The sequence below is a fragment of the Scyliorhinus canicula genome, chromosome 7 (assembly GCF_902713615.1).
Source record: "Scyliorhinus canicula chromosome 7, sScyCan1.1, whole genome shotgun sequence".
Classification (NCBI taxonomy): domain Eukaryota; kingdom Metazoa; phylum Chordata; class Chondrichthyes; order Carcharhiniformes; family Scyliorhinidae; genus Scyliorhinus; species Scyliorhinus canicula.
Window position 1 is genome coordinate 191,818,346 of NC_052152.1, and position 27,937 is coordinate 191,846,282.

Genomic DNA, 27,937 nt, shown 5'->3' on the forward strand with positions numbered 1-27,937 from the left:
GGACAGGACCAAAACATATAAACGTTGTTTGCGGCCCCCCCGCAACATTCTCACACATCTTCTACCCCCTCATAGAGCCGGCTCTTCCTCGCCCTTGGGACGTGTGCTCTGTAAGGGAGTGGTTTAGCACACTGGGCTAAATTGCTGGCTTTTAAAGCAGACCAAGGCAGGCCAGCAGCACGGTTCAATTCCCGTACCAGCCTTCCCGTACAGGCGCCGGAATGAGGCAACTAGGGGCTTTTCACAGTAACTTCATTGAAGCCTACTCGTGACAATAAGTGATTTTCATTTCATTTCATTTTCATTCATTTCATATACCACCTTCAGCTGTATCAGCCCAACCTCACGCACGAGGTGGAAGCATTCACCCTCCGGAGCACCTCATACCAGAACCTCTCCTCCATACCCTCTCCCAGCTCTTCCTCCCACTTTGTTTTGATCCCTTCCAGTGGTGCCTTTTCCTCTTCCAAAATAGCCCTGTAAACCGCCGACACTACCCCCTTCTCCAGTCCCCCTGTCGTCAGCACCTCCTCCAGCAATGTGGAGGTTGGCTCCACGGGGAAGCTTTGTATCTCTTTCTTGGCAAAGTCTTGAACCTGCATGTATCTAAACATTTCCCCCTGCTCCAGCCCATACTTCACTTCCATCAATCAACAAAGAACAAAGAAAAGTACAACACAGGAATAGGCCCTTCGGCCCTCCAAGCCTGCGCCAACCATGCTGCCAGTCTAAACTAAAATCTTCTACACTTGTGGGATCCATATCCCTCTATTCCCATCCTATTCATGTATTTGTCAGGGCAGCAGGGTGGCGCAGTGGGTAAGTCCTGCTGCCTCACGGCACCGAGGTCCCAGGTTCGATCCCGGCTCTGTCCGTGTGGAGTTTGCACATTCCCCGTGTTTACGTGGGTTTCGCCCCCACAACCCAAAAGATGTGCAGGGTAGATGGATTGGCCACGCTAAATTGCCCCTTATAGGAAAAAATGAATTGGGTACTCTAAATTTATAAAAAAAATTCATGTATTTGTCAAGATGCCCCTTAAACGTCACTATCGTCCCTGCTTCCACCACCTCCTCTGGCAGCGAGTTCCAGACACCCATTACCATCTGTGTAAAAATAGCCTGCAAACCGACCCCCAAGCAAAAAATCCTTAGGTGCCCTGACTCTCTTCTCCTCCCATCTATGAAAATTCCCATCCCACTTCCCTGGCTCAAATCTGCAATTCACCCAAATTGACATTTCCATTGGCCCTGCCCCCAACCTGAAATGCTGGCAAAACTGCCTCCAAATTCGCAACGATGCTATTGCCACCGGATTCCCTGAGTATTTTTCCGAGGCCGTCGAAAGCGCCGCTGTTGCTGGCACTTTCAATCCCGACCCCTACACAAAACCTCTTCCATTCTGACCCACTGGGAATCCAGCCCTCTGACCCAGCTCCACACCTTCTTCACATTCGCCACCCAGTAATAATACATCAGGTTCGGAAGATTCAACCCCCCTGACTGCCTTCCCCTCTGTAGCAGCACCTTTCTAACTCTAGCCACCTTCTCTCCCCATATGAATGAGGTAATCATTCCTTCAACCTTGCTAATAAATGCCTTTGGCAGGAAAATCGGCAGGCATTGGAAAATAAACAAAAATCGCGGCAACAAGTTCATTTTAATCACCTGTACCTGACCCGCCAGCGACAGAGGGAGAACATCCCACCTTGCTAAATCAGCTTCCACCCTCCCCACCAAACTAGAAATGTTGTACCTACGGTGCTCCGCCCCCAATCTCGAGCAACCTGCATCCCCAGATATCTAAAGTGAGTCCCTGCCCTTCGGAATGGCAGCACCCCCCCCACCCCGCCCCACCCCTGCCCATACCGCCGGCCGAGACACCACAAAATGCTCACTCGTCTAGATTTAATTTGTACCCCGAGAAAGACCCAAACACCCGAAGCATCTCCAATATTCCCCAATTGACACACTAGGTTCCGACACGTATAACAGCAAATCATCCGCATATAAGGACACCCTATGCTCTACCATCTCCCACCCCCTGCACTATCCCTTTCCATACTACCGAACTTCTTAATGCAATGGCCAACGCCTCAATCGTGAGTGCAAACAACATCCCTGCCTAGTCCCACGGTGGAGAGAAAAGTATCCCGAGCTCATGTTATTTGTGTGGAGACTCGCCCTTGGCTCCTTATACAGTAGATTTACCCTATCCACAAATCATGGTCCAATCCCAAATCACTCCAGAACTGCCATCAAGTACCCCCATTCTACCCAGTCAAACGCTTTCTCGGCATCTAATGCCACAACCACCTCTGTTTCCCTCCCCTCCATCGGTGCCATAACCACAGCCAATACCCTCCTGATGTTCGGGAAGAGCTGCCTCCCTCTCACAAACCCATCTGATCTTCATCTATCACCTTCGGGAGGCACTCCTCTAGCCTACCTGCCAATACTTTTGCCAACATCTTTGCGTCCGCAATTAAATGTGATATGGACCTCTATGACCCACACTCCTTCGGATCCTTATCTTTCTTAAGCAACAGGGAAATCGATGCCTTCTCCAAAGTTTGTGATAACACCCCCTTCCCTATTGCCTCCTCAAACATCCCCACCATCAGCGGTGCCAGCTTATCCTTGAATTTTTTATAATATTCCACTGGAAACCTATCCGGCCTTGCCACCTCCCCTGACTGCATCCTCCCAATTCCATCTTTTATCTCCTGTTCCACTATTGCCCCTTCCAATGTAGCGCTGTCCTCCTCCCCTAACCTTGGATACTCCAGCCCATCTAGAAATTCCTGCATCACCCGGTCTTCCCCAGGTGGCTCTGACCTTTACAACCTCTCATAAAATTCCTCGATGACCTAATTAATCTGATCCGGATCCACAACCAACTTCCCTGCCATGTCCCGCACCTGAACAATTTCCCTAGCCGCCTCCCTCTGAAGCTGACCCACTAACATACACCCCACCTTCTCTCCATGTTCGTAAACTGCCCCCTTGCTCGCCTCAGTTGGCGCACCACCTTCCTGGTAGATAGTCAGTCAAAGCTTGCCAGTAGTTCCTTCCTCATTTCCAACTTCACTGGATCCCGATCTTCTGCATAACTCCTATCTACCTCCAACGTCATATCTATTACCCTCTGATGCTTCAGCTTCTCCTCTTGTCCACCCGAGCCTTAAACGAGATTAACTCACCCCTCACCACCGCCTTTAGAGCCTCCCAGAAAACCACCTTCAACACCTCCCCCGTGCAGTTAAAATCTACATATTCCTCAATTACTTTCTCAATTTTATCAAGAACCCTCAGTCCCCCAACAGTCCCACATCTAATTTTCACCCCAGCCTCTAAACTACCCCCTTCTCCAATACCATATCCACCCAATGCGGAGCATGATCTGATACTGCAATTGCCGAGTATTCCGATCCCTTAACCACAGCCAGCAGCTCCTTCCCCACCACCAAAGAAACCTCCAAGGGTCCACCCCTCCCATTTCCACCATTAGTCCAGCCAGGCTCCTACACCGAGCTCCAGTCCCCCCCCCCACTATCAGTTTGTGTGTCCAAGTCAGGGATGGCCCCACACACCTGCTTCACGAATCCTACATCATCCCAATTGGGACCACACACTTACCAGCGCCACTAACCTCCCCTCCAGTGCCCCTGTCACAATTGCATACCTACCCCCCCCTGATCTGCAACCACATTCTCCATCTGGAACTGCACCCTTTTGCTGACCATTACCGCTATCTCGAGCCCTTCCGTCAAATCCAGAATGAAACCCCTGGCTAACCCAGCCCTTTTTAAGTCTCACCTGGTCCTTCATCCTCAAGGGAGTCTCCTGCAGCATTGCTACTTCAGCTATCAAGTTTTTAATATGCGCAAGCACCCTTCACCTCTTGACTCGGCCTCTCAACCCCCTCACGTTCAATGTGACTATCCTAACCGGGGGTTTCTCACCCTCCCCCCCCCTTCTTATCCATCATTGTCATACCACCGGGCCCTGCCCCAAGAGCAGATCCACCCCTATCCATTGTTAACATCGAACCCCCTCGCCATCTCCCAGAATCCCCCCCTGTACTTCCTCTCGAAAAACCTCACCCAGTATCGATCCCTTCCCCCCCCCCACACTTTCACACCTCTTAGGCCCATCAAAACCTGCTCACCAGGCTCCAATGTTCACAGCTCCTCCTCCTACCTCAACTCCATTCACTTGCCAACTTTATTTAGCTAGTGCGGGGGCCACCCCCCAAGGCATTCCATCCACTCCCCTCCCACCTTGTCCAGAAAAAAAACAATCCAACTCAATAAAATAACATATAACCGTCGCAACAAAGAATGCCAATCAAACCAAACAAAAAAAGACTTAAACTCTATAACAATGTAAAGTCAAGTGAGTTACAATACAGGTCAATGAACAGAAAGTTGTAACGTTTATACATTCTCCTGCTCCTCAATCACCATCCGCGACCTCTCTCCAGTTCCACGCCTCACTTCTGTCCCAAGCCTTGTCCCAAGGAGGCGGCTGATGCCTTCACGAACGCATCAGCCGCCTCCATCGTCTCAAAATAAAAATCTTTGGTGTTGTACATCACCCTCAGCTTCGCCGGTTACATCACATCAAATCATACCCCACTGTTGTACAGTGCCGTCTTTACCCGGCCGAACGCAGTTCACCTCTTTGCCAACTCCACCGTCAAGTCCTGGTATATCCGAACTCCAGCACCAGTCCACTGCACCTCCCGCTTCTGCTTCACCCAGCTTAACACCCTTTCCTTCATGTGATATCTATGGAAGCAGATAATTACTGCTCTTGGTGGCTCATTCAATTTTGCCTTCGGCCTTAACGACCGATGAGCTCGGTCCAGTTCAGACCTGGAGGGCTCCTCCCCCTCCCCCATCAACTCCGCCAACATCTTGGCGAAGTAGTCCGTTGGCCTCGAGCCCTCCACCCCGCGGTTCTCCAAATCTTTGAGCTTTGCTCAAAGCCCTTTGTGAGCCTCCACCACCCTCTGCAACATGCCCTCCCATCGAGGTGAGCTGGTGGCTGTGCTGCGACATGGCCTCCTCCACTTCCTTCATCTTCTCGCCCTGCTCTCTCACCTTGGCCGATGTCTTTGCCACAGATACTCTCACCGGGCCGATTGCCTCCTCCACCAACGATTTTGGTGCGACCGCCATCTCCTTCCTCAGCACCTCCATGTGCCTCGCAAACTGCTTCTCTAGCTCCGCAGCTCAGTCATCGTTTCCACCGTAAGCAGTGCGGCCCCACCATGCGCTCCAGCCTTTGCCACCTTGCCAGCCCTTTTGCTGGCCCTCTCACTCGACAGCGAACCCTCATTTCCTCCCTTCTTCACAACTGCTTTTTGCAATCCTTTTGGCATCCTTTACCGACTTTTTATCTCACTTTCTTCAATTCTCCAAAAATTACCCCAGGGACCGGACATTAAACCTCTTAAAAATATACCTCAATCGAGAGCCACCTAACGTTCGACTTCCTCTCCACATGCCACCACTGGAAGTCTCTCCCCTAGCTTTCATATGGCCAGCATTGGGCCAGGCCAATAGGAAATTAGGGAAGGCCTTTCTTACCATTGAGTAATTTCATGTAATAATAATATAATAATAATCTTTATTGTCATAAGTAGGTTTACATTAACACTGTAATTGAAGTTACTGTGAAAATCCTCTCGCCTCCACATTCCGGCACCTGTTCGGGTACACTGAGGGAGAATTCAGAATTTCCAAATTACCAACAGCATGTCTTTTGGGACTTGTGGGAGGAAACCGGAGCACCCGGAGGAAACCCGTGCAGACACGGGGAGAACGTGCAGACTCCACACAGACAGTGACCCAAGCCGGGAATCGAACCTGGGACTCTGGAGCTGTGAAACAACAGTGCTAACCACTGTTGTCCCAATTTGTTCCCTGAAAAACTGTGGGAGTGGGTCACAAAATAGAGGCTGAAGTCCCAAAGTTCCTGCGGAACTCTTTACTGCAGAAGGCTGTGGAGGCCAAATCTTTAAGACAGAGATAGGTAGTTTCTTGATTAATAAGAGGATCAGGGGTTATAGGGAGAAGGCAAGAGACTGGGATTGAGAAAATATCAGCCATGATTGAATGGCAGAGCAGACTCGATGGGCCGAGTGGCCTAATTCTGCTCCTATGTCTTATGGTCTAAAGCAGAGCTCATGGCCTATGCAAAACTAGCTACAAAGTCTCAGCAACTGTGTTGTAGTTGCACTTCTATTTCTGGTATGCTGATAGAATTTCACAGCTTGGGATTTGGAAGAAGCTATTCTTAGTTGAATTCCATCCTCGGTGATTAATTAGTAAATCACACACCCAGAACTGTTATGACACATATACAAATTGACACTAGTATTGATTTGAACATGACATGTCGCCCTGTAAGGCTGTGACATGGAGACGAAAACAAAAAGCTTTTACAGTTCCCGTTTCAACAATCCCCGGGACTGTGCTAATGGCAATTTAAGCAACAGGTCATGGCAACTTGCTTAATTTTTCCTCCCTGTTAGGAATAATACACTTGGCACTCGGCATTTTGATAGCTCAGCCAAGACTGGGAAGTCTGTGAAAGGAGATGTCACTGGCACATTCTCAAACCAAACTATTCTGGGCTGCAGTGTGTTTATACACCAAAGAATGCTGCATACATAGGCTACTCAGACTATTGCATTAATTTATATCACACCTTTAAATGCACAAATAAGCTCAAAAAGAAATGACTGAGCAAACTGAAAAAGTCAGCATTTCTAAAAGAGATTTTAAAGACATTTTAAAGAGATCTTAAGCACCAAGCCCAGTGTTTCAAAGCAGGCATGCTGCATGTAATTCTTTACTTTCAAACTATGCCAGTGCATGTTTCGTTTGGCACAAACGTGTTGGGATAGTACAAAACAAGATTTCACAACATACAAGTTTATTTTTGTTTAAAAGAAATGAGTAGTCTCTAGTTAAATCTCCCTTACAGATTGAGTTATTTCCTTTTTAATTACCCAGTATGTGTTTAGTGCCACATCTAGAAGCAATAACAAAGCCAAATTTTCACATCAGGTCACATTGCCCCAGATATTTTTGGTATCACAAGTCAAAATCAGTTCTTACAAATAGGAGGTTACATGTTTCAACAAATAAAATAGTAACTTATATGAATGCATCTACATCTGCAGGAAACAAAAACAAAGCTTCACAATTTCATCTTACATAATCATTTAGCAATAATGTTGCTTTTAGCACAGATGTCAAAGTACAGGGGCAAAGTAAAACAAAGGACTTGCTCCATCTGTCTGCAAACGACAGGACCGTGTGCGTGGATATTCTATTATCTAGAAGGCATGAACGTTCTAGCACATGTGCATGAGCCCACACTGTGAGCTCAATTGATGTGCTTAAATTGGTTATCAGTGTTATTCTTAGAACCTCCAGGATTGTTTATCAAGTTTGCAAAGAGTCATTGGACTCAAAACGTTAGCTCTTTTCTCTCCCTACAGATGCTGTCAGACCTGCTGAGCTTTTCCAGCATTTTTTCTTTTGTTGTTCATCAAGTGTTGTCCAATCGTGGAATCATGTCTATTGATCAACACTATGTTTTTGAGTTTTGCAGGCACAGACTGATTGAAAACGGTCAGTGCTTTGCCTGTTGTGAACAGCCAATGATGGGGTGTACTGTTTGATATGATTCACTAGTCATTGGGACGTATGGCCTCCATACCTGGCATCACACTGGCACTGAAATTCATATACCACATTAGTCATTAGTGTGACTGGCAGGTCGTCTTTTTGGTTTGAAGACAGCATCCTGTTGGAGGAGAATGCCACTCAAACTGCGTATTAGCAGCATGAAATGGCTAGATTCATCTGTTCCTCAAATGTTTGACACACCTTATCCTTAGGGTAATCTGAGATAGACTGGGCATTGCTCAGGACCAAAGGTGGCATCCTTAGACCCATTCAAGAGTTTGTGTGACACTCAGCAAATAATGATCTGATCAGTGTAGCCAATATCCCACAGGATGGCTTTGATGTGCCCTATGTCAGTATCGGGTTTGAACAGTGAGCAAGTGCTTATCACACAAATGAGTAATGTGGTTTATGAATTGCAGTGCCAGTGTGATGCCAGGTATGTAGGCCATACTCCCAAATGACTGGCAAATTGCATCAAACAGCACATTCCTTTGGCTGTTTGCAACAGGCAAAGTGCCAACCATACCCAGCCAGCCCATGCTTGCAAAATTCAAAATATTGAGTGGAATTCTTTTTTGAATACTGATTGATTTATTGTCACATGTACCGAAGTACAATGAAAAGTATTTTTCTGCAGCCAAGGGAACATACACAGTAGACAAAAAGAATAATTGACAATGTACATTGACAAATAGGTAATTGGTTACAGTGCGGAACAAGGGCCAAACAAAGCAAATACGACATGAGCAAGAGCAGTATAGGCCATCATGAATAGTGTCCTACAGGGAACAGATCAGTCCGAGGGATAGCCGTTGAGGAGTCTAGCTGTGGGGAAAAAGCTGTTCCTATGTCTGGATGTGCGGGTCTTCAGACTTCTGTATCTTCTGCCTGATGGAAGGGTCTGGAAGAGGACAAAGCCTGGGTGTGAGGGGTCTCTGACAATGCTGTCTGCCTTCCTGAGGCAGCGGGAGATGTGGACAGAATCAATGGGAGGGTGGCAAGCTTGTGTGATGCATTGGGCTGAGTTCATCACACACTGCAGTTTCTTGCGATCTTGGGCCAAGCAGTTGCCATACCAAGCTGTGATGCAGCCGGATAGCATGTGCTCTATGGCATATCTGTAGTGGTTTGTGAGAGTCGATGCAGACATGCCGAATTTCTTTAGCTTCTGTAGGAGGTAGAGATGTTGTGGGGTTTTCCTGACTGTTGCATCAACGTGAGTGGACCAGGATTGACAGTTGGTGATGGTGACCCCAGGAATTTAAAGCTATTGGCCATTGATGTAGATGGGGGTGTACTACGTTTCCTGAAGTCGATGACCAGTTCCTTGGTTTTGCTGACATTGAGAGAGAGGTTGTTTTCAGTACACCATGTTACCAAAAGATCTATCTCCACCACAGTTATATCATCTGCAAGCTTATAGATCGAATTAGAGTTAAATCTTGCCACACAGTTATGTGTGTACAGGGAGTACAGTAGAGAACTGTGCACACATCCTTGCGGAGCCCCGGTGTTGATGACTATTGTGGAGGAGGTGCTGTTACCTATCCGGAAAGATTGTGGTCTGTTGGTGAGGAAGTCAAGGATCCAGCTGCACAGGGAGGGGTCAAGTCCAAGATTGCAGAGTTTGGTTATTAGTCTTGTTGGGATAATGGTGTTGAAGGCGGAGCTGTAGTCAATGAACAGCAGTCTGGCATAGGTGTCCTTGTTGTTGAAGTGTTCGAATGTTGATTGTAGGGCTAGGGAGATAGCATCTGTTGTGAACCAGTTGCGACGATAGGTGAATTGCAATGGATCATGACTGTCTGGGAGGCAGGTGTTGATCTTTCTCATGACTAGCTGCTCGAAGCATTTCATGATAACAGATGTCAGGGCCACTACTTGGTAGTTGTTGAGGCACACTACCTTGCTCTTTGGTTCAGGAGCTGGTTTAGCACAGTGGGCTAAATAGCTAGTTTGTAATACAGAACAATGCCAGCAGCGTGGGTTCAATTCCCGTACCGGCCTTCCCGAACAGGCGCTGGAATGTGACGAACAGGGGCTTTTCACAGTAACTTCATTGAAGCCTACTTGTGACAATAAGTGATTATTATTATTTGGTACTGGTATTATGGTGGTCTTCTTGAAAGAGGTTGGAACCTCGGAGCGCAAAGCGAGGTGTTGAAGATATCTGCGAATACACTCGCCAGCTAGTCTGTAAATGAACTGAGGACTTCATCGGAGCCTGTCGCTTTCCGCAGGTTCACTTTCAAGAAGGCGGCTCTTACCTCTGAGGCTGTAATAGTTGGTATGGGTGTGTCCACGGCTGTTGGGGCGGGTGGCACTGATGTATTGGTTGACTGTTCAAAGCCGATATAGAACCCGTTCAGTTCATCGGGGAGGGATGCTCCAACACCAAAAATTCTGTCTGGCCTTGCTTTGTAGCCCGTAATCTTGTGTAAGCCCTGCCATAGACATTGTGGGTTTGTGTCATTGGCGGGGGACTCTAGTTTGGTCCAGTATTGTCTTTTGGCATCTCTGATGGCTTTACGTAAGTTGTACCTGGATTTCTTATATAGGTCAGGGTTGTCAGACTTGAACGCCTCCGTCTAGGACTTCAGCAGGGAGTGGACCCTTTGGTTAAGCCAGGGTTTCCGATTGGGAACACCCATATTGTCTTCTTTGATACACGGTCCTCGACACACTTCCTGATGAAGTCTGTGACGGTGGTTGCGTACTCCTTAGGTGCAGTGGCCTTGAATATGGACAGACTCCAAGTAGTCGCAGCGGATATCCTCTGATGCTTCAGACCAGCACTGCACCAAAGCTTCCGCTGGCGTGTTCGATGGCAGGCATGGTGGGAGAACATGGTGGGTGGGAGGGCCAGAAATCAGTTTCATGCCAGTGTGAATTTACAGTGGGACCTTCCACTGTTGCCTATGGTGGGTCAGAAAACCAGCCAGAGTTCAACATGACTTCATTTTCATCCCATTAATGGACCAAAAATTTGACATGTTTTCCTGCTTGAAGCCGCAGCGGGAACACTTCATGTTCCTGCATTTGCCACGGCACTTAGTCACAAAATGGAAGTATTCCACCCATAGTGTCGAACATTAGATGCAATTTTGTGATTGAACAACCCTTGCTCAACAATCCAAATTTTGCTAAGAATTACACTGACAACCAATTTAAGGTTATCAGTTAGGCTCGCAGTGTGGCTCAATAAGTGTGCTAGAAGTTACATATAGTCACACACAGGGCACTGGCTAAAGCTGACAGAAGGAACATCCATATATTGTACCTTTTTCAATAAACCAATAGCTTAGGGGACAGCTATTCCCTGTTCATTCCCTATGGCAATGTCTTAACCAATCAGAGTTTGAGTTTGAATAAAAGCTTGGCAGTTGACTGTTCCCTGGTACATCCTAACAGCGCAGCAATATCCACCTTCGGACTATCAGAATGGCAAAGGCTGCCACGTCAGCCTCTCTGCCCACCTGCACCCCTGGATCTTCCGATACTCATACATAAATTGTTTGTTCCCTTTACAATTGCGATCTGTCCTGATGGGTACAAGTTGAAAAGCTCCAACAGGATGTCTCTATTTTCCAGCAGTACTCAAGTTCTGTACTACCCAACGACTGAAGGGCACTGTTTAAGGGGTCTATTTTTAATTTTAATGCAAATTGTTTAAAATTGGTGGATTAACTCATGAGTGAAAGATTGTTGAACGAGAGGGTAAATTTGTTTGGTTTTACTTAATTTTATTTGAAAAAGGGAACATCAAATTGAACATAATGAAAACATGGCTACAAGAATAAAAGCTACTGGCATAAACTCATTGCTTTACATTGATAGCGTGGTACGATGTATGCATAAATACCTCCTAAATAGATAGGCATATCAGCAGCCAGAGACATCAGGGAACACCTTTCCTTCTTTGACAGTTGGCACTCTACCAGATACTCCGCTGTCGAAGCCGCTCGCGCACGTGCAGAATAACGAGCGGTTAACCCCGTCCCGCGCCCCCCCCCCTCCTTGGCTCGTCCTCATACCCGATTGGTATGGCTACGTCGGCCGTCGGGCGAGTCCCACCCCCCCCCCCCCACAGGCCGATCCGGTTGGCTCAGCCGCCTGTCAATCGGCGAGCGGCCAACGGGCGGGGACGGCCGTTGGGTTGAGGGCGGGCGGCGCTGGGATTGGCCGGCCCGGCTGTCGATCAGAGTGCGTCGGCGTCAGGAATGGTCGGCCGGGGCGCCGGCGCCGTGCAGTTTTGTGGGAGAGTCGGGCAGCAAAGGTGGTGGCTGGGCTCGGCTAACGTTCGGAGGAGCTTGAGGGGGAGGGCTTTTTAAATTTTAGGGGTTATCATTCTGAGCCCTTCCCCCACCACATCAATTAGCCACCCCCCCCCCTCCCCTGCTCCCAAAGTTTTAACTTGTTTACGTTTGAGTTTTGGGCGGGGGGGGGAGTCGTTTTAGGTCGTCAGCCATCATGGGCCTGAGGAAGAAAAGCAAAAACCCTGCCGTCTTCAGTCATGAGTTCGTGATCCAGAACCATGCGGATATCGTGTCGTGCATCGCAATGGTGATTCTGCTGGGGCTGATGTTCGAGGTAAAGGAGGGTTGATCACCCCGGGGCAGAGGGGCCCAGATTTTGAATTGCGGGATTGAGGAGGGGGTGGTCACCGCGACTGGAGTGGGCCAGGTGAAGGCAGGAGTGGTTGGCGTTGCCACTCCAGTCTACACATCTGGAGGGGTTTGACGGAGTGCGAGGTGAGGGGTGGTTGTACGCATCCATCCTTCTGATCATCATAATCAACTTGTAACCTGCTGCTGCTTTTCCACCAAGTGCCGGCTGCATTCATTCAACTTCGCATTTTGAAAATGGAAACTGGTGCGTTACAGGTTGCTTGTTTCATCGTAAATACTCTGTGGCATTTTAGCATCTTCAAATTTCACTTCGGATGTGATTCAGAACGTTATCACCATAAATGGTTCAGTGAGCACTGATGAATACTCTCTATTATAATGAGCTTGTGCGTTTTTACTTGCAAAAGTAGATACTCTTATAGCGAAGCAATTGGGTAGGCTATTTGTGCCTGGTTGCCTTTGAAGTTCTGTTATAATCGGATTTGCCAATCGTTGATAATGTCAGTTCATGATTCCTCACAGGCTGTGACAGCAGGTCTGATTTTGGTGAGAATATTGCCAACATATTAGTAGGCAACCTCGGGTGCTATTTTCTTTATGCTCTCTTGAACAAGCTTGACAGGAATTGCTTCAAGCTATTATACTGTGCCATCGTGAGTCATATTTTGTCATGAGTGTCATGATTCCCAGTGTATCAGTTAAGATGCCCGACTTTTAAAATTGGCCTTTAGGCATTTGTCATTTGAACTTCTATCTCGGGAACATTTTCCAGGATTTGGTTCTTCATATATTTGCCGGAGTAGTCTTGTATCAGGCGTTTAGCTCAAGTATCCAGCCCACCTTTGCTGTGACATTACTATCTATGCCTCTGTGGTTGGCATGTTTGCTCTCCTGAGGGCCTTTGTCTCCTGTTCCACAATAGAATTTTTGCAATGTTAACAAAGCTCCCTAGATGGGTGAACCTTTGAATTATTTTGTTGCAGTAACTGAGAGATTCAGCTGTTATTTTATCCTGTCAGTTTGACATTAAAGTACACAGAATTATTCATCAGCATTGGTTGATGTTTTATACTGAATTTATCAAAGTATTATAGCTAATTGTAGATGTTTGCTTGTTAGACAGCGCATTATGATTTGAATAGACTGGAATTGCATCCTAACCGGGCAATTCGGCATGCAATGCAAATCCCCAGTTTACAAATTAACCGTAATGATAGATGGACTATTTTGCCAAGCCATGCTTTTAATACCTTTTTTGAGGTGGCAATGTATGTTTGTTTGATATAGTGGGTCATAGTCAAGGAAACTCCTTTCATAACAGCACTGTGGATGCACTTATATTACAGCTGTTAAAAGAACAAAGAAAAGTACAGCACAGGAACAGGCCCTTCGGCCCTCCAAGCCTGCGCTGACTATGCTGCCCGTCTAAACTAAAATCTTCTACACCGAAGGCAGCTCACCACCAACTGCTTATGGGCATGGCAATAAATGTGGTTCTGCCAATAACACTTGCAACTCAAGAACAAGAAATAAATAGCACAAAGCTTTTAAAAAAAAAAAAATGAGGAAATATGTCATCTTGCTTTTCTCACTTTTCATCTATCACTTGGGTTATGGGGTGGCTGCAGCTGAATGCTGATTGTCAGTGGTTCAGTGATTGAATTGCCTCTGAATCAGGTCATGATCCTGAAGAGCTTTAACATGTAATCATCATAAAAATTCACTGCAATAGCCAATGGTACCGCATTGTTCAAGATGCTGTCCATCTTTTCAGATGAGGAGTTAAACTGAGTGTATATGTGCTAAAAGTAAATGTGAATGACTGACTGTTTGGCACATTTACTACGAAGAGCAAGGAGTTCTCCCAATATTTAACACCCGTGAGTTAATACTACCAAAACAAATTTTAAAAATTTTTTTAGAGTACCCAATTCAATTTTTTTCAATTAAGCGGCAATTTAGTGTGGTACATCCACCTACCTTGCACATCTTTGGGTTATGGGGGCAAAACCCACGCAAACACGCGGAGAATGTGCAAACTCCACATGGACAGTGACCCAGAGCCGGGATTGAACCTGGGACCTGAGCGCCGTGAGGCTGCAGGTCTAACCCACCGTGTTGCCCCCTACCAAAACAAATTAACCGGTCATTCCATTGCTTTTTCTGGAACCTTTATTGTGCGCACAGCAGCTGTTGTGATTGCCTACAAAATATCTGAAGAATTCACTGACTGTAAAATGCTTCGCTCAGCATTCGTATAAATGGTCTGCATAAATGCAGATTCATTTTTTTGTTTGTCAAGGGGGTTTTGAGTTGCAGATGTTTTGATGTACTGACTGTTAGGTTAATGAACGCATCTGAGTTGTGTTTGGCCCCTTTGGATTTAAAATCAATAGGAAGTTGAATAATAGTCTATTCTAAGGGACAGGATGGAGGAAGCGTTCTCTGTAACAACGTAGCACAGGAAATTCTTAACATTTAAACTTTTTTTGAGGATGTTGGGAGATAAAATAATGGCATTTCCAATGATGTAGCTTTTGAAAAAGCACACGTGAAAACTCCCAAATAACATCAACTATGGGACTAGATTAATCCTGGTACACCTGAAAACTGTAATTTACTTGGGGAATGTATACATGTTAAGTGAAGTCCAGCTTGAACCCATGTTCAAAGATTGCCTGGATACTGACATACAATTTGTTGATGACATAAAGTATGGAGAACAATAGATAGAGTGAATGATGTATGAAAAGATTTGGATTAACGTCACAATGGGTTAAACAAGTAGTACCTGTATATGAAATGCAACATTGATAAATATTAAATACATTGACTGAAACATAGGACACAAGCGATTGAGGGGTGACCAAGACCTACATTCAAATTCAGTTTGGCTAGATCTTCTTTCTGCTTTTACTGGTTTTAGAATCACATACTACCTGTTTTCCATGATAGCTACAGATAATATTTAGGGTGGCACAGTGATTAGCACTGTTGTTTCACAGCTCCAGGTTCGATTCCCGGCTTGGGTCATTTTCTGTACGGTGTCTTCATGTCCTCCCTGTGTCTGCGTGGGTTTTCCGGGTGCTTGGGTCAGTCCACAGACCCACAGTCCAAAGATGTGCAGGTTAGGTGGATTGGCCCTGCTAAATTGCCCTTAGTGTCCAAAGGGGTTGGGTGGGGTTACTGGGTTATAGGGTGGAAATGTGGGCTTAAGTAGGGTGCTCTTGACAAGGGCCGGTGCAGACTTTCTGGGCCGAGTGGCCTCCTTCTGCACTGTAAATTCTATGATAAGGAAATTGGATTTGAAACTCGGACCACTTTTAATTAGTTGAACAGACTTGCATTCAAATTCAGTTATGCAAGACTTTTTCTGCTTTTACTGGTGTTTTAGAATCACTTAAGCCCATTTTCCATGAAAGCTGCAGACAATGTTAGTTGTGTGTGCCATAGTTAGCATTTGAGGACTTGGTTTATTCTTCGGCTTTAGGCATGGCCAGCATTTCGTGTCCATCTGTAATTGCCTTTTGGAAAGTGTTTTGATGGACTTCCTTTTTTGTGTGGTGAAATTGCTGTCATAATATTGTTGAGTAGGATAGTGAAAGAATGGTGATGTTTGTCAAAGTTGCGATGATGTGTTACTTGTGGAACTTTGGAATTATGATATCAGTTGCACACAGCCTATATGGAGGTTGGGAGCTGCTGAAGATACTGTGGTAGGTTGTTGCAGTGCATCTTGTAGGTAGTACACACTGTAGCCTCAGAATGCCAGTGGTAATTTAGGGCTTGTTGGTGATAATATATATTTTTTGAAAATTTAGAGTACCCAATTATTTTTTTCCAATTAAGGGGCAATTTAATATGGCCAATCCACCTAGCCTGCGCATCTTTGGGTTGTGGGGGTGAAACCCATGCAAACACTGGGAGAATGTGCAAACTCCACATGGTCAGTGATCCAGAGCCGGGATCAAACCTGGGACCTTGGTGCCGTGAGGAAGCATGCTAACCACTGCGCCACATTGCTGCCTGGTAATGTATTTTTTGATTGTTGTTAAAGCTGTTTGTTGAAAATATTCCACCACATTTTCGACTAGTGCCTTGTCGATAGTCACAGGCCTTCGGGGAGTCTGGAAGTAGAACATTCACTGCAGAATACCTAGTCTTTGCTGCCGGTAATAGCATTTTTGTTGTTGGTCCAGTCAGATTCTCTTCAGTGGTGATCTGAGGATATTAATGGTGGGCAGCACGGTAGCATTGTGGATAGCACAATCGCTTCACAGCTCTAGGGTCCCAGGTTCGTTTCCGGCTTGGGTCACTGTCTGTGCGGAGTCTGCACATCCTCCCCGTGTGTGCGTGGGTTTCCTCCGGGTGCTCCGGTTTCCTCCCACAGTCCAAAGATGTGCAGGTTAGGTGGATTGGACATGATAAATTGCCCTTAGTGTCCAAAATTGCCCTTAGTGTTGGGTGGGGTTACTGGGTTATGGGTGGAGGTGTTAACCTTGGGTAGGGTGCTCTTTCCAGGAGCCGGTACAGACTCGATGGGCCGAATGGCCTCCTTCTGCACTGTAAATTCTATGATCTATGAGATGCAGAGATGGCAACGTCATTGAAAATCAAGGGGAGGTGGTTAGGTTATCTGGTTGGAGATAGTTGCTTTTTGTGTGTAACATGTTTATGGTGACTCACTTAATTAAAAACATTCAGACGGTGTATTGATCAGACCATATTTAGTGTGTTCAATGTGGTCACTGTACAATAAGACATGCTGAGAATGGAGATGGTGCAAGTTCTGCATGATCATGTGTAAAGGGCATAATTTATGAAATATGTTCGTTTAACATTTCAATTTAAGAATGGAGACAATAAGAGACCGCATTGAAGTATATTATTTTCAAGTAGAAATTAGTGAAAAGTAATTTTGAAACATAGGAGGATGACTTTACTCAAAATGCCAATGAAACCTGTTAAGTTTCTGGCTGTTGCTCCCTCCTCCTGTCTATTCTGATTTCCCCTTCCCTTCACTTTCTCCTGTTACCTGTTAGGTTTTTCAGTTTACTCCCTTCTGTTTGATTTCCTTCAAGTTCCTACTTCTTTTTTTTGCTTTTCTTTGCCCATTTGCTTTTTTTCCCCTGAGATTTGTCATTGAATTATCTTCCACAGCATAAGAACCTGTTTTAACAATTAAAAATACTTGTTCATGTCAACAAAAATAGACCTTTTGTATAATGGGAATTGTCTAGGATGTTGCTATGGTTCCCAAACTCATGACCCTGCTTCGACATAATCGACCACAGTGCATGTTGTATGTTGGGGTTAACCTGTAAAATCAATTGTAACAGGACTGTGTGGAATTTGCTTGTATTTACGGTGTTCAGACTTTAATGATTCACAATTCACATACTGTAAAGGAAAGAATACTGATACAAATGGTATTTAATTATTGTGATTTAGTAACTGGAAATGCTGAGAATAAAGTGGCACAGTGGTTAGCACTGCTGCATCACAGTGCAAGGGACCCGTGTTCAATTCTGACCTTGAGTGACTGTATGTGTGGGGTTTGCATGTTCTCCCTGTGTCTGCGTGGATTTCTTCGTTGCTCCAGTTTCCTCCCACAGTCCAAAGTTGTGCAGGTTAGGTGGATTGGTCATGCTAAATTTAGTATCAAAGGGTTAGGTGGGGTCATGGGGATAGGGGAGTGGGCCTGGGTGGGGTCCTCTTTTGGAGGGTCATTGCAGACTCTATTGGCAGAATGGCATCCTGTGGTGCAGGGATTCTATGATTTGCTTCACTGACCCAATATTTATAATGTACAAGCATTTTTGGAAACTTTTGGGTTGGATATGTGAAGATAGTAATTGTATTTTGGACAATTCATATTAGATGTAGGGACCTTAGTCTACTTTTTGCCTGTGCATATTAGCTTGCAAGTTTTGATTTGAAAACAAACTGCTTGAGTAACATAATCATATTCATGTATTCTAATACTCTAGGCAGAATTAAGCTCACCTCTGATTATTCATTCTTTCATGATCTACTTTACAATTTAAACCATAGAATGATTTTATGGATCATATTTAAAACACCTGTCTAGCTGACTATACAGTATTGATGTTTTACAAATGAAAGATATTGTCTCTCAAAATTATCATGGAATTTTCAGTGGGCAATTCAGATATGTATCAGTAACTCTAGATAAAAGACTTGTGAATCTGTTGTTTGTAAGGAAGGTTTAGAATATTCCCAACTGAATCCACTAATAAGGGCAAAATATAGGTTATAGCAGATTGTCTTATTTGTTCTGGAAAGTTGACCTATTTTGCATTTACTTTTGAACACCTTGTGCAACCATAATGATGGGAGTAGGAAATATCTTTCAGGAAACTTTTTAGACTGTTGTCTTAGTGACCATACAAAAGAGCAAATTAGAAGATATGCGAGTTCTTGCTGTGCAGGGAGACGTCAGCCAGAGTTCGTTCTCCTGTAATGATGGTTGGTGATCTCTGCTGAAAAATGTGTGTCTGTGCTTGTGTGTCTGGCTGGCACAGTAGTTAGCACTGTTGCTTCACAGCTCTAGGGTCCCAGGTTTGATTTGCGGCTTGGGTGACTCTCTGTGGAGTTTGCACTTTTTCGCCGTGTTTGCGTGGGTTCCTTCCGGATGCTCCGGTTTCCTCTCACAGTCCAAAGATGTGCAGGTTGGGTGGATTGGCTGTGCTAAATTGCCCTTTATGTCCAAAACGGTTAGTTGGGGTTACTGGGTTGTGGGGATAGAGTTGAGGTGTGGGCTTGCATATAGAGTGCTCTTTCCAAGGGCCGGTGCAGACTCGATGGCCGAATGGCCTCCTTCTCCACTGTAAATTCTATGATTATACGGTTAAGAAGGTCGCCAAAGTTTGCAGTGGCATTCTGGCATTGGGAGGGGGTGGGTGGTGGTTTGCATTGCGAGGTTGTGGATGGTCGTGAAAATATGACCATCAACACGAGCATGTTTTACAATTGCTTTTGAATATTGAGGTGAGATCTTTGGCTCTCAGGTACTCAATTTGCATCTGTTAATGTGTAGGACATTATCCACATTAATGAAAGCTCTGGGACATTTTTCTTTTGAGTCTTTGATAAAATTCCCCTGATATAAATTAAAATACTAAGCATTTTAAGTGTTAATTATTAAGTATTTTTCTCCAGTCGTCCAGAAAATGCGGAAAGTGTTGCTCTGTCACTGTAACTTTGGTGTTTCTATGCTTGCTTCACGTATAAATGTTACATTTTCTGAGAAGTTCAGGGAAGATTGCCATTTGAGAAACTGTAAAGTGTGTGTTTTGTGCAAATTATGTTTTCTCTTATCCACTGTAGATAGATAAATATTCTCATTACTGGTACTGAAGATATCACTGCGCATGACGTTGAAGTTGTGTTAACAAAAATTGTCTTGAGTAGTGTTACCTGAAAGAGTTTCAAAGTTGTTGGTGTTTTGTACAATCCTCGGTAATGGTCCATCTTTGCTGAAAGGACTGGAGCATGCAGATTTCCTTAATTATTCAAATAAATGCTTCCTTACTTTGAATTTAGATAGTTTAATGAACTACAATTCTGCCTTGGTGCATGCTGCTTCCGCATATGATGTACACAGACACATTGCTCCATGCAGGGGGCTATTGCAAGTCACCGAACTAGCTGAGGTACTGTTAGCTTGAGAAAATTTTCTGAACTCTAGCCTCAGGACTCTTTGGGAATAACTGACTGCTGACCAAAAATGTTGTTAGAAGTATTTGAAACACCAATGTAATTGTACAGGGAAATATAATTATCTTGTAAAGTTTTGAATTTTTAGTGCTTTATGATAACCTTATTTGCAGTGTTCAACCTACTGGCGAAAATAGGATAGCAGCCAAAAGGGGTTTCAAACTATTTTGAGTAATTTGTTAGTCTTTTTATTCGTAGATTTGAATACGACCCTTACTTGATTTATCTTCTTTCTGCTCAGTTAGTCGAGATTGGAAGTAGCACCTCTCCCCTGGCTTGTGGTTGATTTGTGCGTTTCTATCTGTTAAATTGTGAATAGTTAAAAATGAGGAAACAAATTTGATGCAAATGGTGACTCATACTTTGCTTATCTCTTGACAAACCCAGCGTCAGATGTTTCCAAGTCACAAACAAACATTCTGCCTTGCCTACTGAGACAGCATAATTTCTCCCATATTAGCCATTTATATTGCCTCTTTTCTAGTGAGATTGCCAGCACGTGCCACATTTATGGGTAGTTTTGCCCAATATCTGCTTTACCCTTTTCCTTTAACCTTCAGTGCAAGAGTTTTAAGACACATTAGATTCCCTTCCTAACAACAACACTATGGGTGTCCTACAACACATGGACTGAAGCAGACCAAGAAGGCAGCTCACCACCACCGTTTCATGGGCGGTTTGGGATGGACAATAAATGTTAGATTTGGGGTGCCACTGTGGCTCAGTGGTTAGCACTGCTGCATCACAGCTCCAGAGACCCGGGTGCAATTCCAGCCTCGGGTGACTGTCGAGTTTGCACGTTCTCCCTGTGTCTGCGTGGGTTTCCTTGGGGTGCTCCAGTTTCCTCCCACGGTCCAAAGTTGTGCAGGCCTAGAGAATTGGCCATTCTAAAGTGTTCCTTTAGTGTCTAAAAATATTAGCCGGTGTTATGGGGTTACGGGGGTGGGGTGGCGGAATGGGCCTGGGTGGTGTGCTCTCTTTCGGAGAGTTGGTGTAGACTCAATGGGCTGAATGACCTCCTTCTGCACTAAGGATTCTCTGATTAACCAGTGATGCCCACATCCCATGAAATGTTTTTTAAATTCTTACTGACGTTAAAAGATAGTTTCAGATATTGAGGCCATATTGTTTAAGGTATGGGCAGCACAAGTGGATAGCACTGTGGCTTCACAGCGCCAAGGTCCCAGGTCCGATTCCCCACTGTCTGTGTGGAGTCTGCATGTTCTCCCCGTGTCTGCGTGGGCTTCCTCCGGGTGCTCCGGTTTCCTCCCATAGTCCAAAGACGTGTAGGTTAGGTGGATTGGCCATGATAAATTGCCCTTTAGTGACCAAAAAGGTTAGGAGGGGTTATTGGGTTATGGGGATAGGGTGGAAGTGAGGGCTTACGTAGGTCGGTGCAGACTCGATGGGCCTAATGGCCTCCTTCTGCACTGTATATTCTATGTTCTATGTATTTCATGAACAGTCCAGAAGTTCTTGTAAAGTACTTTTAAAAATGTTTTTCTTGCAATTTCGACTTCAACATCAAAGCTTACAGTTTCAAAGAATCAGGAAGGCTATTTCTGCAATTTTTAACCAACTGGTCTGGATTTAATATGAGACTGCAGCTGCCACCTTGTATCTGTATGCCGAGTGATGCTTCCCTAAACTACGTCCGGGACACTGACGGATGCAGTACAAGACTCCATATTGTGTCCCTTGCGGTCAAGAAAGACATGAGGTCATTTGGGTTATAGAGGCCTGCTGAGGTAACTTTTTTCTTAAAAAAACATAGCACCTCTAATGATTTAATTGCACAATCACTTGGTGATGTGGCATTGAATCATGGAGGGTTGAAAGGTACACGGTTGAATAATAGGTCTGATTGATGATTATTTGGGACAGAAGTTTCTTCATTTGATTTTGTGTCTCGTGGTTGGGGAGAGGACATTTCTTCTGGTGTTTCACTTCATGTCATTATCTAGGAACTTTGTGCTGAAACTGTATGTGATTGTCCCACAGTTCTGTTGATTGAGGGTATGGGGACAGGCTGGTTAAAGTGAACTGGGAAACTGGGTTGTTTTTATTTTTCCAATTAGTGTGGCCAATCCACCTACCCTGCACATCTTTGGGTTGTGGAGGTGACACCCACACAGGCAGGAAATAGCGTTAAAGGCAGACATTCATGAAGATTTTTCATAACACTCAGCAGTGATGTATTCAAGTGAGCAAAGATGCATTCCAGTTAGGATTAAGGGAAGGATGCATCATCATAGAATTTACAGTGCAGAAGGAGGCCATTCGGCCATCGGGTCTGCACCGGCTCTTGGAAAGAGCACCCTACCCAAGGTCAACACCTCCACCCTATCCCCATAACCCAGTAACCCCACCCAACACTAAGGGAAATTTTGGACACTAAGGGCAATTTATCATGGCCAATCCACCTAACCTGCACATCTTTGGACTGTGGGAGGAAACCGGAGCACCCGGAGGAAACCCACGCAGACACGGTGAGGATGTGCAGACTCCGCACAGACAGTGACCCAAGCCGGAATCGAACCTGGGACCCTGGAGCTGTAAAGCAATTGTGCTATCCACAATGCTACCGTGCTGCCCTAATCATCCATGGCTAATTAAAAAAGTTAAAGGTAATGTCAAATTGGAAAAAAATGTACAGTTCTTTAAAGATTAGTGGAAGTTTGGACATGATTTAAAAACTTAATAATAATTACTTATTGTCACAAGTAAGCTTCAATGAAGTTATTGTGAAAAGCCCCTAGTCGCCACATTCTGGCGCCTGTTCAGGGAGGCCAGTACGGGAATTGAACCCGCGCTGCTGCCTTGTTCTGCATTACAAGCCAGCTATTTAGCACACTGTGCTAAACCAGCCCTAACTTGGCTATTAATAATGAGTGGTAGGGCTGGATAGGGGACCAGCGATAGGTGGTGATTGACAAAGATGTCTAGTACAGAAATAAAAAAAATGAATATTAATGAGGTGATTAAGAGTAAGAAAGCTGCTAATAGTGGCTCCTAAAGAGATTGGAATGTGTGAATGGCAGAACAAAGGTGAACATTGTGTTAAAGGGCAACTAGGAACAGTTGGCCTAAGTGGGGTGAGGGGGAACAATGGTGAGGGGAAAACAGATCAATGGAAGAAATGAAAATAAATTGACAGAAATAAAACTGGGGGTGAAGGTGGAGGAGAGAATTCCCAGTCCGAAGTTGTTGAACTCGATGTTAAGTCCGGAAGGCTGTAACGCGCATAATCTGAAGGTGAGGTGCTGTTCCTCCACTTTGTGCTGGGCTTCAGTGGAACATTGCAGCAGACCAAGAATGGGCATGTGGACGTGAGAGCAGGATGGTGAGTTGAAATGGCAGCGACAGGAAGGTCTGGGTCCTGCTTGTGGACGGACCAGAGGTGATCTGCAAAGCTGTCACCCAGTCTGTGTTTAGTCTCTCCGATGTAGAGTAGACTGCATTGGGAGCAGCAAATGCAATAGACCAGTTTGAAGGAGGTGCACTTCAAGCGCTGCCTCACTTGAAAAGAGTGTTTAGGGCCTGGAATGGTGAGCAGGGAGGAGGTAAGGGGCATGTATTACACAGTCTGTGATTGCATGGGAAGATGCCATTGGAACCGGGAGGGCGGCACGGTAGCACAGTGGTTAGCACTGTTGCTTCACAGCTCCAGGGTCCCAGGTTCGATTTCTGGGTTGGGTTACTATGTGTGCGGAGTCTGCATGTTCTTCCCGTGTATGCGTGGGTTTCCTCCGGGTGCTGTCTGGGAGTGAGGGGAAGATGTGTTTAGTGGTGGAATCATGCTGGAGTTGGCGGAACTGGCAGAGGATGATTCTTTGAATGCGGAGGCTGGTGGGGTGAAAAGTGAGGGCAAAAGGGACCCTATCCTGGTTCTGGTAGGGAGGAGAGGGGGAAAAGGGCCGAAGTGCAGGAGATGTGTCGAGCACGGTTGAGAGCCTTTTTGATCACAGTTGGTGGGAAACCACAATTAAGGAAGAATGAAGACATGTCAACAACACTGTTTTGAAAGTGGCATTATTGGAATAGCTGTGATGGAGATGAAGGAACTGGGAGAATGGGATGGAGTTCTTGCAGAATGTGGGGTGTGAAGAGCTGTCGTTGAGGTAGCTGTGGGAGTCGGTGGGTTTGTAATGGATATTACTGGACAGTCTATCCCCATAAATTGAAATAGAAAGGTCAAGGAAGGGACATGTTGGAGATGAACCACTTGAAGGTGATAGAGGGGTGAAAATTGGAAGCAAAATTAATACATTTTTCCAGGTCGAGAGGGGCACCGGAAGCGGCACTGAAACGGACGTCGATGTACTGGTGAAAGAGTTATGGGATGGGGCCTGAGTAGGACTGGAACCACAAGCCCCTTAAAGAGACGGCAAAACTGGGACCCACGCGCGTACCCATAGCCCCACCTTTGGTTTGGAGGAAATTAGACATGTTAAAGGAGAAATTGAGAGAACAAGTTCAGCCAGATGGAGGAGTGTTGTGGTGGATGGGGATTGTTTAGACCTCTGTTCGAGGAAGAAGCAGAGAGCCCTCCGACCTTAAGGTATAGAGAGATTGGACATCCATGGTAAAGAGGAGACGGTTAGGGCTAGGGAACTGGAAGTGGTTGATATGATGTAGGGGGAAGCACAAATGTAGGTGGGAAGGGACTGGACAAGAGGAAAGAGTATGAAGTCGAAATAGGAAGAAATGAGTTTGGTGGGGCAGGAACAGGCTGACAAATGGGCCTACCAGGACAGGTGTGTTTGTGGATTTTGGGGAGGAGGTAGAAGTGGGTTGTTTGGGGTTGGGAGATTGAAGTGGGGAGATCTCCAGAGGAGATGAGATCAGTGGCAGCCTTGGAAACAATGGCTTGAGGCTCAGTGGTGGGATCATGGTCCGGGGGAGGTAGGAGGAAGCGTCTTGAGAGTTGATGTTCAGCCTCTGCAAGGTAGAGGTCACTACGCCAGACAACAACAACCCCACCCTTGTCGGCGGGTTTGGTGACTAAAAGTCAGGATTGGACCTGAGAGAGCAGAGTGCAGACAGTTCAAAGGCGACATGTTAGAGTGGGTGAAAGGAGCAGTGAAATTGAGATGGTTGATGTCACACTGACAGTTCCGAATGAAAAGATCAAGAGCAGGTAAGCGGCTGGAAGGAGAGGTCGGGGTGGAGTGAGAATAATGGAGCCAGGTAAAAAGATCTGTTGAACGGGGGGGAGGACTCTTTCCCGAAGTGAGCATGGAGACTCAGACGGTGGAAGAAGAGTTCAGCATCGTGCCAAAGTACTGACCTTATCCAATCAGTCTATGTTTGCAAAAGACATGGCCAACCTTAGATGAAGAATAAAGGGATTAAGGGTTATGGTGTTCGGGTCGGAAAGTGGAGCTGAGTCTACAAAAGATGCGCCATGATCTCATTGAATGGCGGAGCAGGCTCGAGGGGCCAGATGGCCTACTCCTGCTCCTAGTTCTTATGTGATTCCATATTTGTCAACACTTGCTAAACTATCGTGATTGTACTACGATTAACATTTATTATAACCTAATTTATTATAACATATAACATATATTAACATAAGGGGCTGGTTTAGCTCACTGAGCTAAATCGCTGGCTTTTAAAGCAGACCAAGCAGGCCAGCACGGTTCGATTCCCGTACCAGCCTCCCCGGACAGGCGCCGGAATGCGGCGACTAGGGGCTTTTCACAGTAACTTAATTGAAGCCTACTCGTGACAATAAGCGATTTTCATTTCATTTCATTTAATTTGAAAAAATGAAAAATCGCTTATTGTCACGAGTAGGCTTCAATTAAGTTACTGTGAAAAGCCCCTAGTCGCCACATTCTGGCGCCTGTCCGGGAGGCTGGTACGGGAATCAAACCGTGCTGCTGGCCTGTTTGGTCTGCTTTAAAAGCCAACGATTTAGCCCAGTGAGCTAAACCAGCCCCTATTTGACAACCAATTTAAGATCATCAGGTTTGCAGTGTGGCTTACTTGTGCTAGAAGCTACATATATTCAAACATACGCCCCTGTCATTCGTAGACAGAAAGAGAATGTTCATGCATTGTGCCTTTTACATTTTTTGAAACTTTCAAGAAATAGTTTTGTTTGCTTAGCTGATATTTTTCTTAATCACAAGCATTTTTCTTTGTGTGCAAGAGTGCACCATTGTTTCATAACAACGAATTTACGAATTTGTTTCTTTCAATTTACAGCTGTTTGTAATATTACAGCTGTTTGTAATATGGACTGCAGTAATACTATTAGAGCTCTGTTCTTTCACCTTCGTTATTTGTATTAAAATCCAGCCAAGTCTGAAAAGCTTGAAGTCTTTATCACTGGGTTGTGTGGATCGTAAGGAAGTTGAGCAGTCATTACTCCTCCTCTGGTGGGGAAAATCCAGTGTATAAATCTTTATATAGAATAACTATACAGCAGTGCCGTCTTCTGTCTTTAAGATCATCTCTTGAAGAAGTTTTTCCAATCTTTTCCTGTTGGCTTTGTTTTTAGCTGCTGTGCTTTGGTTGGATGTGTTGAGTGCTCAGCTTGCTAAAATTCCCGGGTCTTTCTGGAGCACTTGTGTTGGTTATTTTTTGCCTTCCTTTTATTCCACAGTGAAAACTTCACCCACCATCGAAGGGGATCACCATGATGCATCCTGTTCCTCTGACACCCCCTATGAGAAAACAATGCTTTTAGTCTATTCCATAATCTATTTTTAAATAATAGTAATCTCTTCCTTGTTTGTTGAGAAACCGCTTTAACCTTTGCCCTTATGCTTTATGTTGATGAAGTCTCATGTTTCTAATTGTTCGCTGGTAACAATTCGCTATATAATTGCATCAAAGGGTTTGTATGTAACTTGTCGAAAGGACTTAAGGAACCAGTGAATTGCAAAGTCACGAACTATATTTGCAATTCAAAAACAGCCATGCCCAGATCACAAAAGTGCTTGAGTCCTGTATTTCAATTACAGTCTTGCCACATTACATGCTTTCCATAACGTACTTTTGAAGGAACAGAATACTGTAGGTAAGCCCCCATTAGTGTGAAATCATGGTTTTGATACTTTGTGGATTCTGAACCTCATGGGACTGACATACTGGTTACAAATCACAAAATAATTGATATCCTCAAAGATTATTAATTAATTGAAGTTCCATAAATAAATATTGAAAGCAAATGACTGTGGGTGCAGAATACATGTTGTAATCAAATCTCGGGCTCGGGTGATGGGTATAAATAACCCAAGTCTTGCTTGGTAGTTTGATATAGTTTGACTCTCCCTATTAAGTTTATAGGCTTGTGACTCTCTCCCAGCTATCCAGTTTTCTACTTCAGCGTAAAGGGCTAGATATTGTAAAATTATTTTCTTTAACCTGTGTGATTGCGCCAGTGCTTTTCCAAATTTCTTCTGTCATGCTTGAAATAATGTAGAAATGAAGTCGGTGTGTAACTGAATATGAGTGGCAGGATTCAGCAGTTGTCACGCTGTGAACATGTGCATACCATTTAAATAGAGATGGAAAATCAGTGCTACCTGTGAATCTTGTTTTTGTGTCTCTGTTGACATTACAAAGCCAGAAACGGGTATGGGACTGAATGCCCTGTTCCTGAGGATATCCAGTTCATTGCTTTTTTCTTTGTTCCCTTCCAGACATTAATATCTCCCTCCTCAATTGCAGCTGTGAGGATGACCATGTATTTAAACAAAGACATTCTACAGATAAATAGTAATGTCCATTTGGCTGAGGTGGTAGTACTTCAGCTTCTGTTTTAAAAGATTGTGAACTCAAGTCGTACTTCACATAATCTAGACTGACACTCCAGCACAGTATTAAAATTTTCCACTGTGGGAGT

At 45.0% G+C, this 27,937-nt stretch overlaps 2 protein-coding genes across 5 annotated transcripts in view; one reads left to right on the forward strand and one right to left on the reverse strand.

Moving 5' to 3' along the window:
- zmynd8 (zinc finger, MYND-type containing 8) overlaps nucleotides 1-11,648 on the reverse strand; it is a 283,096-nt gene extending 271,448 nt beyond the window's left edge. The window contains exon 1 of the mRNA XM_038803563.1: nucleotides 11,574-11,648. The gene's annotated coding sequence lies outside the window, so the exon portion shown is untranslated. The remainder of the gene's footprint in view (nucleotides 1-11,573) is intronic.
- A 295-nt stretch (nucleotides 11,649-11,943) lies between these two features.
- Nucleotides 11,944-27,937, forward strand: part of LOC119969650 (translocating chain-associated membrane protein 1-like 1) — a 109,514-nt gene continuing 93,520 nt past the window's right edge. For 2 of the 4 annotated variants that reach the window (XR_005461437.1, XM_038803582.1), the window contains exon 1: nucleotides 11,944-12,301. Coding sequence is in view for 1 of the 4 variants with exons in the window: in XM_038803582.1 (XP_038659510.1) it covers nucleotides 12,182-12,301 (120 nt within the window). In the remaining 3 variants the exon portion in view is untranslated. The other 2 variants (XM_038803584.1, XM_038803583.1) reach the window with 2 other exon arrangements.